General features: G+C 38.3%; 1 protein-coding gene across 1 annotated transcript in view; it reads left to right on the top strand.

Annotated features, from left to right (window-relative positions):
- Positions 1-17,290, top strand: part of LOC123629835 (ankyrin repeat domain-containing protein 26-like) — a 47,697-nt gene extending 30,407 nt beyond the window's left edge. Inside the window, exons 12-14 of the mRNA XM_045539216.1 lie at positions 12,124-12,184; positions 12,277-12,479; positions 17,052-17,290. Of these exons, the coding sequence (XP_045395172.1) occupies positions 12,124-12,184; positions 12,277-12,479; positions 17,052-17,180 (393 nt within the window). The 3' untranslated portion in view covers positions 17,181-17,290. The remainder of the gene's footprint in view (positions 1-12,123; positions 12,185-12,276; positions 12,480-17,051) is intronic.
- The last annotated feature ends 79 nt before the right edge of the window (positions 17,291-17,369 follow it).

Genomic DNA, 17,369 nt, shown 5'->3' with positions numbered 1-17,369 from the left:
GCTATGGGGTTGTTCCTGTTGTCATTGCTTTTAGTTTGTGTGGAGGAGCCAGTTACTGAGGTAATCCTTTGTGCCCATGGTAGGCTCTGGTCCACCAGGTGGGGTATACGAATGCCTTAAGCTTTGGGAGGGGCCATTAGCTTCCAGGTGTTGCTTGGACCCTGCTCCCTCCTTAAGTAGGGGGAGGAGCAAGATGGATCACAGCTGGGGTGCAATAGCCTGGTTGTGTGGGCTTCCATGGGGCTCAGAGTTTGCTTATCTGGCCATTAGGGGGAGCCACTGATACAGAGTTGAGAGTTGTCTCTGGAAGATTAGAGGGCTGCTCCTGATGGCAGGTGCCTACTCATGTGATTGCTGAGGCCTCTGGCCAGATTTTCCATTCTTATCTACAAACCTGGTCACTTTTCCCTCTGATCGGTCCGCTTTTGTTTCCTCTCCACCCAAGGTGGGCTCTCAAGCTTCCCCACAGTTTGTGTATCTGGCCTGTTGGCATGTGTCTCTGCACATCACTGATAGATAGGGGGATCTCCAATTGTACACTGCTTTTGTGCCACTAGACCCCAACGCAAGGTGGGTGGGCCTCTCTACCCCCCAAAGTCACCACTAAAGTGATGCTCCCACTGGGAGAATAATGGCAGCTAAAGGAAATTTTGGTTCAAGCTTAACTCTCTATTAAAGTGAGTGGGGATAGGGACGGTTGCTCTGATTCAGCCTGTGGCACTCAAGGCATTTGGTTTCCATAGGAACCAGTACTTATGCAAATTGCATCCCAATGGCACAGCCAACTCCAATATGGCACTTCTCAGTGGGGAAGGAGGCATGGGGCTCACCCATAGAACCCTGCTCTCTTGTGCTCCTCCACACCCTCCCAATGGGCATGGGTTCTCACTTGCCACCTGAACTTAGAACTGGATCTCTCCCCCATGGCCCCTGCCCTTCTGTCTGCACAATTAGCAGCTGAACACACCAAGCACCTGTAGGCAGCAAGATCACAAACTGAGGGCTGTGGGTGGAAAAGTGCCCCTGGCACTGAAGCATGTTACTGAGCACAGAGAACTCCAGGGCTGCTATGGTTTGGGGAAGGGGCTGTGGACTTCCTGCACCACTCTGAAGTTTGGAGTGGCACCTGTCTGTCTGCCTCTCTGAGCCCTGGTGGCAGCTCTGCTGACCCAGGCAGGCTGAGCTTGGAATGGGGTCTGGGAGTGCGCTTCTCTGGCTCAAGGCAGGCTCAGCTGGGAGTGTGTTGTTGTGTGGAACCAAGTCACTCAGTACAAGGTGCTTTGGTGGTTACGATGGTGTGGGTGCAGCCTCATGGCTAGGAGTTGCTTGAGCCAAAATTACTTCCTGTGATGCCAGGAGTCGGGGAGTGCAGAGATGGCATCTGCATGCAGAGATGCCAACTCCCTTGTCTCTTCTGGCACTCCCCTATTGGATGAGAACCCTGCATCTCGTTGCTGCCCTGAGGCCTCTGGGCGGGGGAGGGGAAAAGAAAACCCTTACCATTTCCCTGGGCTCCAGGACATGCCAATAACTCCCTTCTATCTTCCTCTCTCAGTAACTCAGTTCTTCTTGGTGGTGTTCCTGGACTCCAGTGGTATCTATCCCCGAAGTCTACTTCCAAGCGGTAATCACTCTCTGCTCTCAGTCCAATCCTCAACTGTTCTGCTGGGATGGTCCAGCAAGCTTTTTCTCTAGTCAGCTACTTTGGCTTTCTCCCCAAGGACTCCTATGACTCTTATGTTAGGCCTTTTACAGAATCCCATATTTCTTGTAGGCTTTGCTTGTTCCTCTTGCTTATCTGTTCCATCTCTTGACTGACTTGTTCAATTAAAAAGTGTTGTCTTCAAGTACTGAGAATCTTTCCTCTGCCTGATCTAACCTATTCTTAAGGTCTTCCACTGTGTTTTGTAATTCCTTGAATGATTTTTTCATTTCCAGAAATTGTGTTTGATTTTTTTCTTTAATATTTCAGTCTCTTTGGTGTTTTTTTTATTCATTTTTTGCATTGTTTTGGTCCTTTCTTTGTGTTGGGTTTCCTTGTTATCTTGTATTTCGTTGAGCTTCCTTATAATCCACGTTCAAAATTCTTTATGTGTCATTTCAATATTCTGGTTTTGGTTGTTACCCATTGCCAGAGATGTGGTGTCCCCTTTTGGGGGTGTCCTTTTGCTTTGATTCTTCATATTTCTGGAGTTCTGTCTCATATTCCTTCTCATCTGGAGCAGATATTGCTTCTTACTTTTGGATTTTCTTTTGTTTAGAGAATGACATGCCCAGTTTATTCTCTGAACCAGTAGGTGGTGCTTGGAGGTGAGCATCAATTACAGCCCATATGATGAGTCAGTAAATGCAGTAAAAAGATGTACAAATTGACTTCACTGTTAGTAGGTGGTGCTTGCCAGAAGGAACAAGCTGCAATGCTTTTTGGGGGGGTCATGTGACCAGGTCTAGTCCCTCAAGAAAAGCACTCTCATGCCCCCAGTGGTTGGATGGAACCTGGGACTTCCAAGTGTGCCCTTACTTTCCACCACAGCAGTTGTGGGTGGGGGAGTGAGGGTGGGCATGTTTGGCTTGGGTGGTGAACTTGCCATCAAGATGAAAAATGCTATTAACAAGGGTTGAAGATCTGCTCCCTACCTCTGGACAAAGCTGCCAGGGAGGGGCTCAAGTGGCCCCATTCAACCAGAAAGTCTGTGTGAGGAGGCAGGGCTATCTGAGTCCCTCAATCTGGCAGTCTAGAGCATGCCTCACTCCTTTCCACCCTCCTTTATTACATGGTTTCTCCCAGGCCTCTGCCATTAGGCCCTCAAACCAGCCAAGGTCCCCTACAACTGTTGTGCAAGCCAGGATGTTCCCTTCCCAGGATCCTGGCCTCAGCTGGAAGTGCGGTCCTCCCATGTAAGAAGGGGTGCCCTTAGAGCACACTACATCTAGGACCTCCACTGCACTCTCCTCTTTGTCCCTGCAGGCACCCACATTTCATGACACTTATTCACAAATATTTCTTCTGTGCCTCCGGGCAATACGATTGAGACCTGGGCATACATGATCTGGTGTGTGGGCCCATCCCTGGGATCCAGTTCTTGACTATACCAGGGATGTGGATGCTGTTCCCAAGTCATCCATGGGGTACCGAAGCTGATTCTCTGTCCCCCCACCTTTGGTAGTTCCATGCTTTACTGGAGTTGCTGGGGAAATATCACCAGGGATGGCTAGCAGACAGGGAGCTCATGGTCTGTGTTACCCCTCTCTCCACTGCAGGACCAATAAGGAAAAGTGTGAACCCTGTTTCCTATAGAGGCCTCCATGTGGTCGCCCATTTGTTTCTCTTGGCAGCGATGGGTTGGGGAGGGAAAGGAGAGAAGAAGAGTTTGGCTGGAGGAAAATCCACTCTGGTCATCTCCAGCCCTCTCTCCAGGAGGCAGTCTGTCCAGAATGATGGGGTATCAGATTCATGCAGATCACCTGGGACCCACAGGGCCCCTGTGGCTCCTGTAGTCTGGGACAAAGTTGAGCAATGTCTATGTGGGAGTGAGTAATATGGAACCTGAGGGGTTGAAGCCCCCTAGGGAGGACAAAGGTGTCTGGTGGTAGACAAGAAATATGACACCTACTGTCCAGCTCAGATCTGTGGGGTGTTGTTGGAATACAGAATTAAGAGACATGGAAAGTTTCAAGAGTTTTTCAGGGCTTTGCTTGAAGGAAACTGAGCATATTAGTTCACATTCCAGAAGCTGCTTAGCAACAGGGGAGGCATTCCACTGACCAGGGGTGACTGCAAGGCTATGCTTGTCTCGAGGCCTGCAGGCCAGCACCTGGAGCTTGTGTAAGGCGGAGCTCGGCATAGGGTCACAGGTTAAGGAAGTGATCAAAGGATGCCAGCCCAGCAGGCACCTGTAGCTAAAGCTAATTAGCCTCATGGACAATTCCTGCTTCGCTCTTGACCACATGTCTCAGTTAATGACAAACTAGATAAAGAAATACATGGTCTGTATATTTCTGTTTTAGCTTTATTGCTAATTGGTAATTTTATCTTTAACTTGTATACTCAGCTAGGTCTATTCTTAACTTAGTGCTTAAGAAGTTTATCTTAGAAAAATTTTGTAACCATTTGCTCACGTAGATAGAATTAATTAAAGGATCTCTTGAAACCTTTGGGGAGCCTTTAAACCTAAATGAATGATCTGTACACATATATCTGTAACCGCTAACAGCTAATTGTTGTACCAATAAATACTGATGCAGGATTTCACTCAGTGACTCCTGGCTCACGGGAATGCTGGAGGACCTCTGCCTCCCCCATCATTTTAAACTACACTTTGTCTCTATCTCTATTATTTCCAAATGTCTTGCAAGGATCCTGCTTGGAACCTGTATTTCTTGGAGAATAGCTGACTCCCAGAAGGTCGGGAGGTGTCCTGGGAGGCTGGGAGCCTGGTTTCCTGTTTTTAAGGAGCTCCTTGCTCACTGGTGGCAACATTCTCTGGGCTTAGGTGGGCAGAAGGATGCTCCAGCAGCTCTGGAGCCCACCGACAGTCTGAGATGTGAGGGAGGGGGATGTTAACTCCTCCTCCACCTACCCTTCTTGTAGGTTTCCAAGCCTCTAATGGGTTAATCCCCACTGATGCCTTTCTCCTTCCAGTTGTGTTTTGCAGCCTCTTCCTGTGGAGTCTCCTGTAGGTTCAGAAACCCTTCCTTTAGACTGTCACTCAATCTGTGTTCGTTTGTCTGTTTGTTCTTTCTCTTTCATCTAAAGCTCCTCCTTCTTACAGAGATGCTCTGGCTAGTGGTGCCTCTGGTTCACCATCTTGCAGTTATTTATTTTAAACTTCTTGATCTGGGCTCCATTTAACATGAGCTTCTTGGGAAGGCTTTCCAGATATTCAAAGGAAATTGAGTGTTGTTAAGTAACTTGTTGGTTACTACAGGTGAATCAGTACAGGGGGAACCCCACGTCCAGTAATTATATGACGATTGCTAAATCCTTGTAGTACTGGCTTGGTGGAGTTGGGAATGATATAGGAGAATTTCCTGGATTATGAGGAAAATTTGTCATTCTCTTTCCTCACTCTGTGTGCTGAGTTGGTGGAGTTGGGGGAGGAGCAATGTGGGCACTCCCTCATGGTCATCATAGCTAAGACTTTGCTTAGGTCACACTGGACCCCAGTCAATCTCAACAAAAGCCCATGGTGACTGTTGCCTGGCTCCCTCTGATGTTTATGCTAGCCCAAGGGCTCTTTAGTCAGCAAGTTGTGAATCCTGCCAGGACTGGGTCTTTCCTTTAATAGCAGAGTGTATCTTTCGGGCTCAAGGTGATTCTAGGAGTGTAATTCATGGACTATGTTGTTAAATCCAGGGCCTTAGGAGTCTGCTATATACTTTATTTTGCTGTTGGCATGCAAGTTGCAAAACAAAGTCTTCTGAATTTTTTCCTTTCCTTTCCCCAAATGGAAGAAGACTCTCCCTGAGCTGCACTGCCAGGGTTTGTGGGAAGGGTGACATAAGCACTGTCTTGGCCACCACCATTAGTGTATCTCTGGGTCATGTGTACCTCAAGCCCACTGGATCGGAGCCAGCACAGGCACAGGAACTACCCAAGGATGGTGTCCTTTGTGAAATCACTGCCTTACGAATTTATTTCAGGCCCCAGGCTGCTTTTTCTCAGCCAGTTGATGGACGTAGTCAGAACTAAGGTTTCAGGACAGAGAATTTCTCTTTGGCTGGGTGGGTCCAAATGCTCCCTCTGTGGGCACTGGCAGCATTCTGACCTGTGCTATGTTCCTCTGAAATTCAATACAAAGTCCCACAATCACTTCATTCTCTCTGACTCAGGGAAATGTATTCTCTTTGCTTGATGTGCTGGTGTGGCATTGCCTGCGGATGGAGGAGGGATAGTGTGCAAGGCTCTTTACTGCCCCAGTCAATGCCTCTTTCATTGATTGAATGTGAAACCTGGTACTGAGATCACTCACATGATTTTTGGTTTCCCTGAAGGTGCTTCCTTGCGTGTCTAGTTGTTGAATTTGGTGTTCATGTGGAGGGATGATTGCTGCAGGTTTCTATTTGGTCATCTTGCTCTTCTCAGATCTCCTACAGATGTCCTTTTTATAATATGACTTTCTTTTTCTTTTGGTATGTCTACTTTTAGTTCTTTGAGAAATCTCCATATAGTTTCCATAGAGATTGTTGTAATTTATTCTCCTACCAAAAGTGTATAAGCCTCTTCTTTTCACCACATCCCCACTAGCATCTATTGGTTTTGACTTTTTAATAACAACTATTCTGACAAGGGTAAGGTGGTATCGCATTGTGGTTTGGATTTGCATTTCTCTAATGAATAGTGATGTACAATGAATAGTGATGTGTTTTCATATGTTTATTAGTCATTTGTTTCTTTTCTTTGGAAAAATGTTCATTTATTTTGCCTACTTTTGATGGTTTTTTTTCTTTTTTCGTGTTGATTTGAGTTATTTATAGATTCTGGGTATTAGGCCTTTTTCAGATACGGAGCTTGTGCATACATTCTGTAGGTTGTTTACCCTGTTGATTACATCTTTTGCTATGTAAAAGCATTTTAGTTAACTTAATTTCAATTTATTTATTTTTGATTGTATTGTATTTGCTTTTTGGGTCATAGACATGAATTCTTTACCTAACCCTATTTTGAGGATAGTTTTTTCTAGTATTTTTTTTCTAAATTTTTTTTTATGGTTTCAGGTCTTACATTTAAGTCTTAAATCCATTTTGATTTAATTCTTGTATATGGTGAGAGATTGAAATCAAGTTTCCTTCTTCTGTATAGGAATATCCAATTTTTCTAGCACTATTTATTGAATAGGGTTTCCTTTTTCTAGTCTATGGTTTTGTCTGCTTGGTGAATGATCAGTTGGTTGTAGGTATTTGGCTTTATTCCTGGGTTCTCTATTTTGTTTTATTGGTGTATGTGTCTACTTTTATTTTAGTAGTGTGATTTATTGGTTAATATTGCCTTATAGTGTAAATTAACATCATGTAATGCGATGCCACCTGATTTCTTTTTTCCTTAACATTGCTTTCGCTGTTCGTCGTACTCTTTTCTGGTATCATATGATTTTTTTGGTTTGTTTTTTCTAATTCTGTGAAAAAAGTGACATGGGTGTTTTGGTATAAATTGCATTGCATCCGTAGATTACTTTGTCAATGTGGCCATGTTCACAACATTTATTCTTCTAATCCATAATCCTGAGATACTTTCCCAATTTTCTGTATCATCTAGGACATTTTTAAAGTAGTATTTTGTAGTTCTTCTTGTGGAGATGATTCACAATCTTGGTTAAGTATATTCCCAGATTATTTATTTATTTATTTGTTTATTTGGAAGCTGTTATAAATGAGATTGAGTTGCTGATATTATTCTTACCTTGTTTGTTGTTAATGCATAGAAATGCTAGTGATGTGTATACATGGAATTTGTAACCTGAGACTTTACTGAATTTATTTATCTATTTCAGGAATGTCTTGGAGGTGTCTTTATGTTTTTCTTTGTATAAGATCATATTCTCAACCAACAAGGATAGTTCGACTTCAATTTTTTCTAATTTGTATGCGCTTTATCTCTCTTTTTCCTCATTGTTCTGGCTAGGACTTCCAGTGGTGTGTTAAATTGAAGTGGTGAAAGTGGGCATCCTTGTCCGTTCCAATTCTTCAAGGGAATGCTTTCAGATGTCCCCCATTCAGTATGATGTTGGCAGTGAGTTTTTTATATATGGTTTTCACTATTTTGAGGCATATTCTTCCTATGCCTAGTGTCTTGGGGGTTTTTGTCATGAAAGGGGTATTGGATTTTGTTGGATGTTTTCTCTGCATGTATTGAGATTAGGCTTTGGTTTTGTTTTTAATTCTTTTCATGTGGTGAATTACAATTATGGACTTTTGTATGTTGAACCACATTTGCCTCTCTCAGGTGAAACCCACTTGATCATGGTGAATTATATTGTTGAAGTGTTTTTTGCTAGGTTTTGCTTGTTTGTTTGTTTGTTTTTGAGGAATTTTTAAATCTATTTTCATCAAGGACATTGGCCTATAGTTTTCTTTTTTTGTTGTTGTGTCCTTACCTGGCTCTGTTATCAGGATGATATTGGTTTTGTCAGGTGAGTAAGGGAGGATTCCCTCCTTGTTGTAGCACAATTTCTGTAGGATAGTACAAGTTCTTTTCTGTAGCTCTGGTAAAATATACCTGTGAATCCATCTCACCCTAGGCTTTTTTTTTTTTCCCATGGGAGTTTTCTTGTTAATGACTCAATGTTATTATTCATTATTGGTTCATCCAGGATTTCTATTTTATCCTGATTCAAGCAGGGGACTTTGCATTTTTCCAAAAAATGTGTCCACTTCCTCTAGATGTTCTAGTTGGTGTGCATAGAGGTGTTTGTAGTAATCTCAGATTTTCTTTTAAAATACGTCTCCTTTTCCATTTTGGATTGAGTTTATTTGAATCATCTCTTTTCTTGGCTAATCTGGCTCATGGTCTGTCAATGGTTTTATCTTTTCAAAGAACGAATTTTGCATTTCATTGACATTTTGTATTTTCTTTTTGGTTTTACTTTTGTTTAGTTTTGCTTGGCTATTTGTTATTTCTTGTCTCCTGCTAGATTTGGCATTGGTTTGTTTTCATTTTTTCTAGTTTCCTGCGGTATGATATTTGGTTATTAATTTGTTGTCTTTCTCATGTAGATATTTTGTGCTCTTATAAACTTCCCTCTTGTTACTACTTTTTCTGCATTTTAGAAAATTTTATAGCTTTTGTTGCCATTGTCATTCAATTGAAAAATATTTTTTCATTTCTGTCGTGTTTTCAACTTTGGCCCAAAGATCATTTCACAGGAAGTGGTTTAATTTCTATATATTTGTCCAATTTTGAGAGTTCCTCTTGGAATTGTTTCTCATTTTATTCCACTGTAGTATGAGACAATAAATACATGATATGATCTTGATTTTTTAAAACTTTTCTGAGATGTGTTTTGTGGTTTAGAATAAGTTCTGTCTTGGAGAATGTTCCATGTGCTGATGAGAAGAATGTGCATTCTGCAGTTTTTTTGGCAGAATATTCTGCAAATGTCTCTTAGGTGTATGTGTTCTACCATCTTAAATCCATTGTTTCCTTGCTGATTTTCTGCCTCAGTGATTTATCTAGTTCTGTCAGTAGAGTGTTAGGGTCCCCCAGTATAATTATGCCCCTATTGATTTCTTTTCCTGGCTGTAGTAGCATTTGTTTTATGAATTGGGGAGCTCTGGTGTTAAGTACATATATATTTAGTTTTGTTAAATCTTCTTATTGAATTGATCTCTTAATCATTATATAATAACCATCTTTGTATTGTCATTATTGTTGTTTTAGAGTCTATTTTACCTGGTATAAGATTAACTACTCTTGCTTGCTTTTTATATCCATTTGCATCGAATGTTTTTTCCAGACCTTCACTTTGATTCTGTGAGAATCTTTATGAATTAAATGTATTTTTTTGAGACATGATATTTTTGGGTTTTGTTTTTTTTATCCATGCCATGAATTAATACGTTTCAGTGGGATATTTAGAAGGTTTACATTGAATGTTAATATTGATTAGTGAAATACTGTTTCAGTCTTGTTGATTTGTACCAGTAGCTTTGTATTCTCACTTAATTTACTATTTTGTAAGAATTGTGAGTTTTAACTTCTACTTATTTTTACACTGTAGAGTATTGACTGTACTCTGATTTTTAGAGCACTTTTGAGCATTTTCTGTAGAGCAGGTCCAGTGCTGTGAGTCAGGGGAGAAGAGTCTGAATGGAGGAGAGCTGGCACTCTGGTCCTCTTTTTCCCAAGGTGTACCCTGCAGGGGATGCACTCTCTTTTTACTTGAAGGGAGCCCACCCTGTATGTCCAAGCTCTGGGATCACACAGTTCCCCTAAGACCTACCAGTGCCCTGTGGTTACTGCAATCTGACTGAGTATTAGAGAATATTTGTGTGGGTTCCAGTGTCAAGAAATGTAAAATGCTGAATTCCCCTGGGCAGGGCAAAGGCACACAATAGCTGGAAAAGCAGTATGACAACTGCTGCCTCAACTTGGGTCTGTGGTAAGCGTGAGTGATAACCAGTGGGCTAGAAGCCTGGTGCTGTATTGTCAAGAAGCTCTCAGTTCACTAAGGGCAGCAGTGCTGGGCTTATGAGGCTACAGGGTCTACCCAATAGTTTGGAGCCTTAGGACTGCCAGAGGTGTGAAAGGAGGAAAATCAAACACACTGACCTACCCTTTCCATGGGGCCACTAATTCCCTGGGGGTTCATTTCTTCTAAAATCTTGTTCCTTCTTGTTATTTCCTGTGACTTCTTTCCTTGGTGTCTCTGGCAGATTCTGGCACTCTTCCTGCAGAATTACACCTGGGCTATGATTTCATCTGAAACTTTATCTTCTTTCTGAGATGATCTGGCTTCTGATATCTCTAGTCAGCCATCTAAGCTATATCCACTCCATGTTTTTCCTAGTTATTTAAATAATAATTTTATAACTCCTGCATTACTATGAGTTACTACAGGTTAGGAAACATATTTGTGTGTGTGTTAGAGTATGGAGAATGTAATCTGGCATGTATAAAGCATTTTAATATATTTTAATGGGAATAAATGAATAGATAAATGAATTTTAGTGCAAAGAAATGTTAGAATATTAAGGTTACAATGGAATGTTAAAAGTAACAATATCCATAGTATAATTAATAATTAAATCTATTGAATTTTTAAAATATAATTTAAATTTATGTTCCCCTTTAATAATTAGATTGTACAACTTCAGGAGAGTTATTATGAGAAAATATTTCATAAAAATGAACAAATTAGCAACATATCATAAGTAGGAAAGAGAACTATGTTATCTTTTCTAGTATCATCCAACTAGAAGTTTAGATTAGGATTTCAGATTAAAATTTCTTAAGTGTTCCTTATCTTCAACCGAAGTTCTATTAAAAAATGTCTTTTTAAGCAATACATTAATCTTTATAATTCTAATTACCAATTTTTTCTCCAAGTACAAAAGAGATGGAATATTTCTTTTTCTGATTTTTTTATCTCTGTAGCAATAGTGTCACAGCTTCCACATAGTGGAAGATGATTATGTTTCAATAATTTATTGTTTTATGGTAATTAAATTAAATTCTTTCCTATAGAAGAATATAGGAAAGTAAATTGTAGAGTAAATATTAATCAATTATCAGTTTTATCATGGATATACTGTAAACTAAAGTCTCTGTTTTATTCTCATATTTCTCCATGTACCTTATCATACAGAATATTTTTCCTTTTCTTCCATGGTTTAATCACATATTAGGTGGAGTGGTCATGTCTCTTTTTGTTTGTTTGTTTCATCCTCCTCTTCCACCTTGCAAAAATGCTTTTCCCCAATCTAAATATTTCCTTGCAGAATGCATTTCCTCAGTGTGTACCCTGTCAGTGCCTCTTTGTCTTCATTGTCATCGTATTTAGTGAAAGCTTTCTACTGAGTAGCTCTTTGTGGCTTTCATTCTTCAATGATTGCCCCACAAGGTTTATTATTGTTTTCTGTCTTTCTTGGGAGAACCTGAATCTATACAATAATTTATCTTTAGAATTTTGACAAACATAATAGAAGTGATTGATAATATTTGCAAAGCCAACCCATTAAAATAAGTTATTACTAAAACCTAAACTCTCCCATTTTCCCTGGCAAGAGATAGTTAATCCAAATGTAAATCATGCAAACACATTTCACAATGTAACACAAAATTGATTAATTTAAGTATCTTAATGATAGTTACTTTAATAATCCTGTAAGCTGACTAGGTCCATTTTTGTCTCAGGCTATTTTGGCTAAGAATATAATCTAATGGATATTATAGCATTTGTAGAATAATCAATTATGGGCAAAGGGAGTAACATTCTTAGGACATCTGTACCATCTCTCATAATCTTCACCCCATGAGAAGATGTAAATTAGTAAATGACAGAATTGAGGTTGAATCTACTCCAAAACCTCTTTTCTTTGCATTAGGTCATATGGTAATGGTGAATATTATAATTATTTTACCACTTTGATACTTGTTATCCTTAAAGCTATTGTTTTTTGTTCTAGGATGTTTCTGAACCAAACTTAACCAACTTAACTACTGCTTCTCAGCAATCCAGGAAATATTGTAAGCTTTTTAAAGATTGCCTATTTTTGTATTATCCACTGATTCTTCATTACAAATATCTTTATATATTATTTACTTTCTTTTTACTGTAGTAGAAGCAAAATATGCTACTGTGAGAACAGGTAAGGGAAACGTGTTTGAGGACAAGATTTCTGATCATCCAAAGGAAGATGTGTTTGAATGCTTTCCCACAACATCAGGCAAAGTCCAGGGCTTTTTAAATCCTTCCTTTCCACCACCTGAGCCTCAGCGGAAACCTTCCTCCGGGTCATTGGAAAACTGTGGTCTTACAAAGGTAAGTTATTATTTGAAAAACTTTTCTCCCCCATATATTTATGTACCCCTCCCCCATCCTCATAATGCTGACAAAAATACTGTAAAGAAATGGACCTCCTCAAGGCCATAATAGAAAACAAATGTAATAACAAAAGGAAGGATGGACAGGATTGAGATTTGTAAAAGCTGAGGGGAGTAAACAATTCTTAGGTTAGAAATTGTAGAAGGAAAGAATTAGAAAGCAACCCAAAAGAGCAGCTCAGAAATGTGGAAATGAAGAGGGGGATGATGGGGAAGAATTCATGCGAAGAAGGGCAAGATAAATACAAAGTTTGATTAAGAGAGTCAAGATCACACAAATTATTATGAAAAGATAACAGAAATAGTGGAGATAAATGAGAGTGGGAACTCTGTATCGTAAGGTATGTTAGAAATTGTTTTCATGCAAATCAAGAAAAGACAGGCAATGAAAAAGAGGCTGATATTCTTTTAAAAACTTATAGATTGCTTTAATGAAAAACAAACTGAAAAGTTAAGGGTGGCTATAATTAATATATTGTACATTTAAAACTAGCTATAAGAGAATAATTCAAATGATTCTGCCATAAAGAACAGATACTATTTAACATGATGCATATCTCAAGTACACTGATAAGATTCTAGAAATGTATCAAAATTTATGTCCCTTCAAAATTTGTACATCTATTATGCTCAAATAAAAACTATGTAAAAAGGAAAAAAATGAATCCTCATTTTTAAAAAATTATTAAGGTAATACATTTAATCTAGTAAATTATTAAAGTAATATATTTAATCGAGTAAAACCTATGTTCCTGGATAATGCCAAGTGAAATATATTTCAGGCCATATCTGATATTATGAATTATTAATTTTTGACTCTTTCATTTCTTCTTTAAGGTTTATAAGTTATCTTTTGCATATCCATAACTTACTTAAATAATTTGTATTACTGTTTGGTATAATGTTGACAATCATTTTAGATCTGTTTGAAAATAGAGAAAGGAATAAACATTTTATTTGATCTTTTTTAAAATTTCAGGTTATATAAGGGAGGTTCTTAATCAGTATTCATTAAATAAGAATATAAATTTTGAGCTGCAACCCTCTTGAAGAAATAAATGCTACAATTGTTTACTTCTGGACATGTGATTTATCTTGTGCCAATAATTTCTACATATAACAGACACACATATGTATACATCACATGAATGCAATCATAATTGATTATTGTTCCCTAGAATAAACTACTTATTGTCATAGCATTATAAAGAAGGGGTGACTGTCAACAGAGTATACACATTCATCTCTGGAAGATGGTTGTTTACTTTTAAAAAATATTTCTAGCATTGGGAACATTTTATATTATTCTCAGGAAGATTTATTAAGTTTAGTATTCATAGTTGTTATATCTTGCACATAAATTTGTTCATCTGCAAAACTCAGAAAGCCTGTAGACTTGATTTTGTAGTCCTCTCTCCACTCCTTATGTGAATATTGGGGCCTGTTTGACAATTGTAGATGTATTTAAAGATTCTTAAATCTTCAATTCGGGTAATCATAGCTTTATGTTCTTTATAGTAGATGCTCTGTCCAATTTTTAACTACCGTCCTATATGATGGAAATAGGAAATTAGAGCTATGAGTATGTTGCTTACATGGGAGTAAGAAAACAAGGTGAAATTTAATGGAGGGCTTTATGTTTCTTTCTTACATGATCATAGTACTTAGAAATACATCATAATTCTGCATCACATAAGCATTTCTCTTCTACAGTTTAAAATTTTAAGATTAATTTTATTTTTTTTAGTGTCATTCCTTTTTTTATTTTAATTTTTTTAATTCAGGATATTTTGGGGGTGCAAACATTTTGGTTACATGAAATATTGTTTGCCTCACCCTAGCTAGGGCTATAAGAGTGTCCTTCCCACATACAGTGTTCCCCATTTCCATTAACTGTGGGTTTACTCCCCTCAGTCCTCCACCCCCCAACTTGACCAGCACCCAGTGAGTATTACTACCCTATGAGCACCTTAGTGTTTATCAGTTAGTACCAATTTGATAGTGAGTATATGTGGTGCATGTTTTTTCATCCTTCTGATACCTTACTTAAAAGGATGGTCTCAATCTCTATCTAGGATCACATAAGAAGTACTAGATCACTGTTCTTTTTTGTAGTTGAGTATTATTCCACGGTATACATATATCATTTTATTAATCCACTCATGTATTGATGGGCACTTGGGTTGTTTCCATAGCTTTGGAAAAGCGAATTGTGCTGCTATAAACATTTGATTGCAAATGTCTTTATTCTCTTCCTTTGGATAGATGCCTAGTAGTGGGATTGCGGGATCAAATGATATCTCTATTTTTAGCTCTTTGAGGTATCTCCAAATTACTTTCCACATGGGTTGTACTAATTTGTAGTCCCACCAGCAGTATAAGAGTGTCGCAATCTCTCGTATCCATGCCAGCATTTGTTATTTTGGGCCTTTTTAATAGAGGCCATTCTCACTGGAGTTAGGTGATGTCACATTGTAGTTTTGATTTGCATTTCCCTAATGATTAGAGATGTTGAGCACTTTTTTTATGTTTGGTGGCCATTAATCTGTCTTCTTTTGAAAAGTTGCTGTTCATGTCCTTTGTACATTTATTGATGGGGCTATTTGATTTTTTCTTGTTGATTTTCTTAAGTTCTATATAGATTCTTGTTATCAGCCCTTTATCAGATGTGTAGAAAGCAAATATTTTCTCCCATTCTGCAGTTTGTCTGTTTGCTGTAATGATAGTTTCCTTGGCTGTGCAGAAGCTTTGTAATTTGATCAGGTCCCATTTGTTTATTTTTGTTGCTGCTGTGATTGCTTTGGGGGTCTTCTTCATAAATTCTTTGCCTAGGTGGATGTCTAAAAGACTCTTCCCAACATTTTCTTCCAGAATTCTTAAGGTTTCGTGCCTCAGGTTTGAGTCCGTTATCCATCGTATGTTGATTTTTGTGAGAGGTGAGAGGTGGGGATGCAGTTTAAATCTTCTGCACATGGACGTCCAGTTTTCCCAGCACATCTTGTTGAATAGAGATTCTTTTCCCATATGTATGCTTTTGTCTGCTTTGTTGAAGATTTGATGACAATATGAGGATGGTTTTATGTCTGGGATCTCTGTCCTACTCCAAAATTCTATATCTGTGTTCTTGTGCCTATACCATGGTGTTTTGGTTACTATAGCCTTGTAGTAAAGTTTGAAGATACTTTCAGACCCAAAGTCAAGGGCTGGAAAACAAACTTCCAAGCAAATGGAAACCAAAAGAGAGAGGCCATGGTGATTCTGATTTCAGACAGCATAAATTTTAAAATAGCAAGACTAAAGAAAGACAAAGATGGTCACAAAATCATGGTGAAAGGAAAAATCCAACAAGAAGGCTTAACAATTCTTAATATTTATGCACCGAACACAGGAGCACCCAGATACATAAAGCAAACCCTGTTTGATCTAAATAGCATGATAAACAGTAATTCCATATTAGGAGGGGATTTCAGTACCCCACTGACTGAATTGGACAGATTCCCAAACAAAAAGTAAGCAAAGAAATCATGGACTTAAACAAAGCTCTAGAACGAATGGGTCTAACACACATCTACAGAATATTCCACCCAAATAAAGCTGAATATACATTCTTCTCATCATCTCATGGAACTTTCTCCAAAATTGATCAAATCCTAGGCCACAAATCAGACCTCAACAAATTTAAAAACATAGAAATTGTACCATGTATCTTGTCAGATCATAGTGGTATAAAACTAGAGATCAATTCCAACAGAAACACTGCTTCACAAGGTCATGGAAATTAAACAATCTCTTGCTGAATGATTACTGGGTCAAGGGAGAGATCCAGATGGAACTTAAGATTAATTTTAAAAATAGTCTTCTTGCAGCATCTTGAATTGGTACTTTAGAATTAAATCTTTTTATTCAATTTAAAAGTGTATGTTATGATAATATTCCAGAAATAAATATTTTCATATATTAGTACTATTATATCTCACATTCTTCAAATTTTTAAAAGTATAGTTGAAAAAATTGAACTGTATTTTTCCTCCTCTTATTCTCATTTTCAAAATTTCTGAGTTCTGTATAGAATTTCATTATTTAATTCTACCATTTTCATATACTTTACAAATACTCATCCTTTTTCTCACATTGCCCTGTCTTGAAATGCTTCACACCCATTCTCAGCACTTTTTCTATCTTTCACAATGTGGCCATATATCTTTGCAGTATTTCCTGATCTTCCCAGGCAGAACTCACTGCTCTCTCCTTTGTGCCCTTACTGTCCTTTATTCACTTTAATTGTAGAATCAGTGAATTATTCTTTTCCATCTCTCTTTCATACATCTCAAACTCCTCTTGAATCTAGGGCAAAATCCACCGTTTTTTTATATTATCAGCTTCTGCCAGAATAGTGCCTGTGATTTGATAGACAGAGTAACGTTCATTGTCTTATAGACTAATTGAGTGAGTGAGTGAGGGAATAAATGCAATGTTTTCTGAAGTTGGGATTTTTTTTTTTTTTAAATAGGAAGGAGCAACAAAGCCAGCATCTGGACAAAAGGAAAATGGTATTGGTATTATTGAACATGCTCCGCGAGAGCAAAAAGTAATGTCAATTTTATTTATGTGCACAAAAATAACAGAAGTGGTAAGTTAGTGAATACCTATGATACTCTTTAATCCTTAAATGCCATCACACACACAAAAAAAACATTTAAAGTATGCAGACCCAAATATATTATCCATTTCTTTTAAATATATTTCTTTTGCTGTCTTTCTTGATACTGTCTACTTTTTTCTTCCTAAAACTGGTTCAACCTTGAAATTATTTTTGCTATTAGTTTTA

This window comes from Lemur catta, unplaced genomic scaffold (genome assembly GCF_020740605.2).
Source record: "Lemur catta isolate mLemCat1 unplaced genomic scaffold, mLemCat1.pri scaffold_53_ctg1, whole genome shotgun sequence".
In the NCBI taxonomy this organism is placed as follows: domain Eukaryota; kingdom Metazoa; phylum Chordata; class Mammalia; order Primates; family Lemuridae; genus Lemur; species Lemur catta.
The sequence above is the reverse complement of the archived record's forward strand: the minus strand, read 5'-3'. Positions and strand labels throughout refer to the sequence as shown.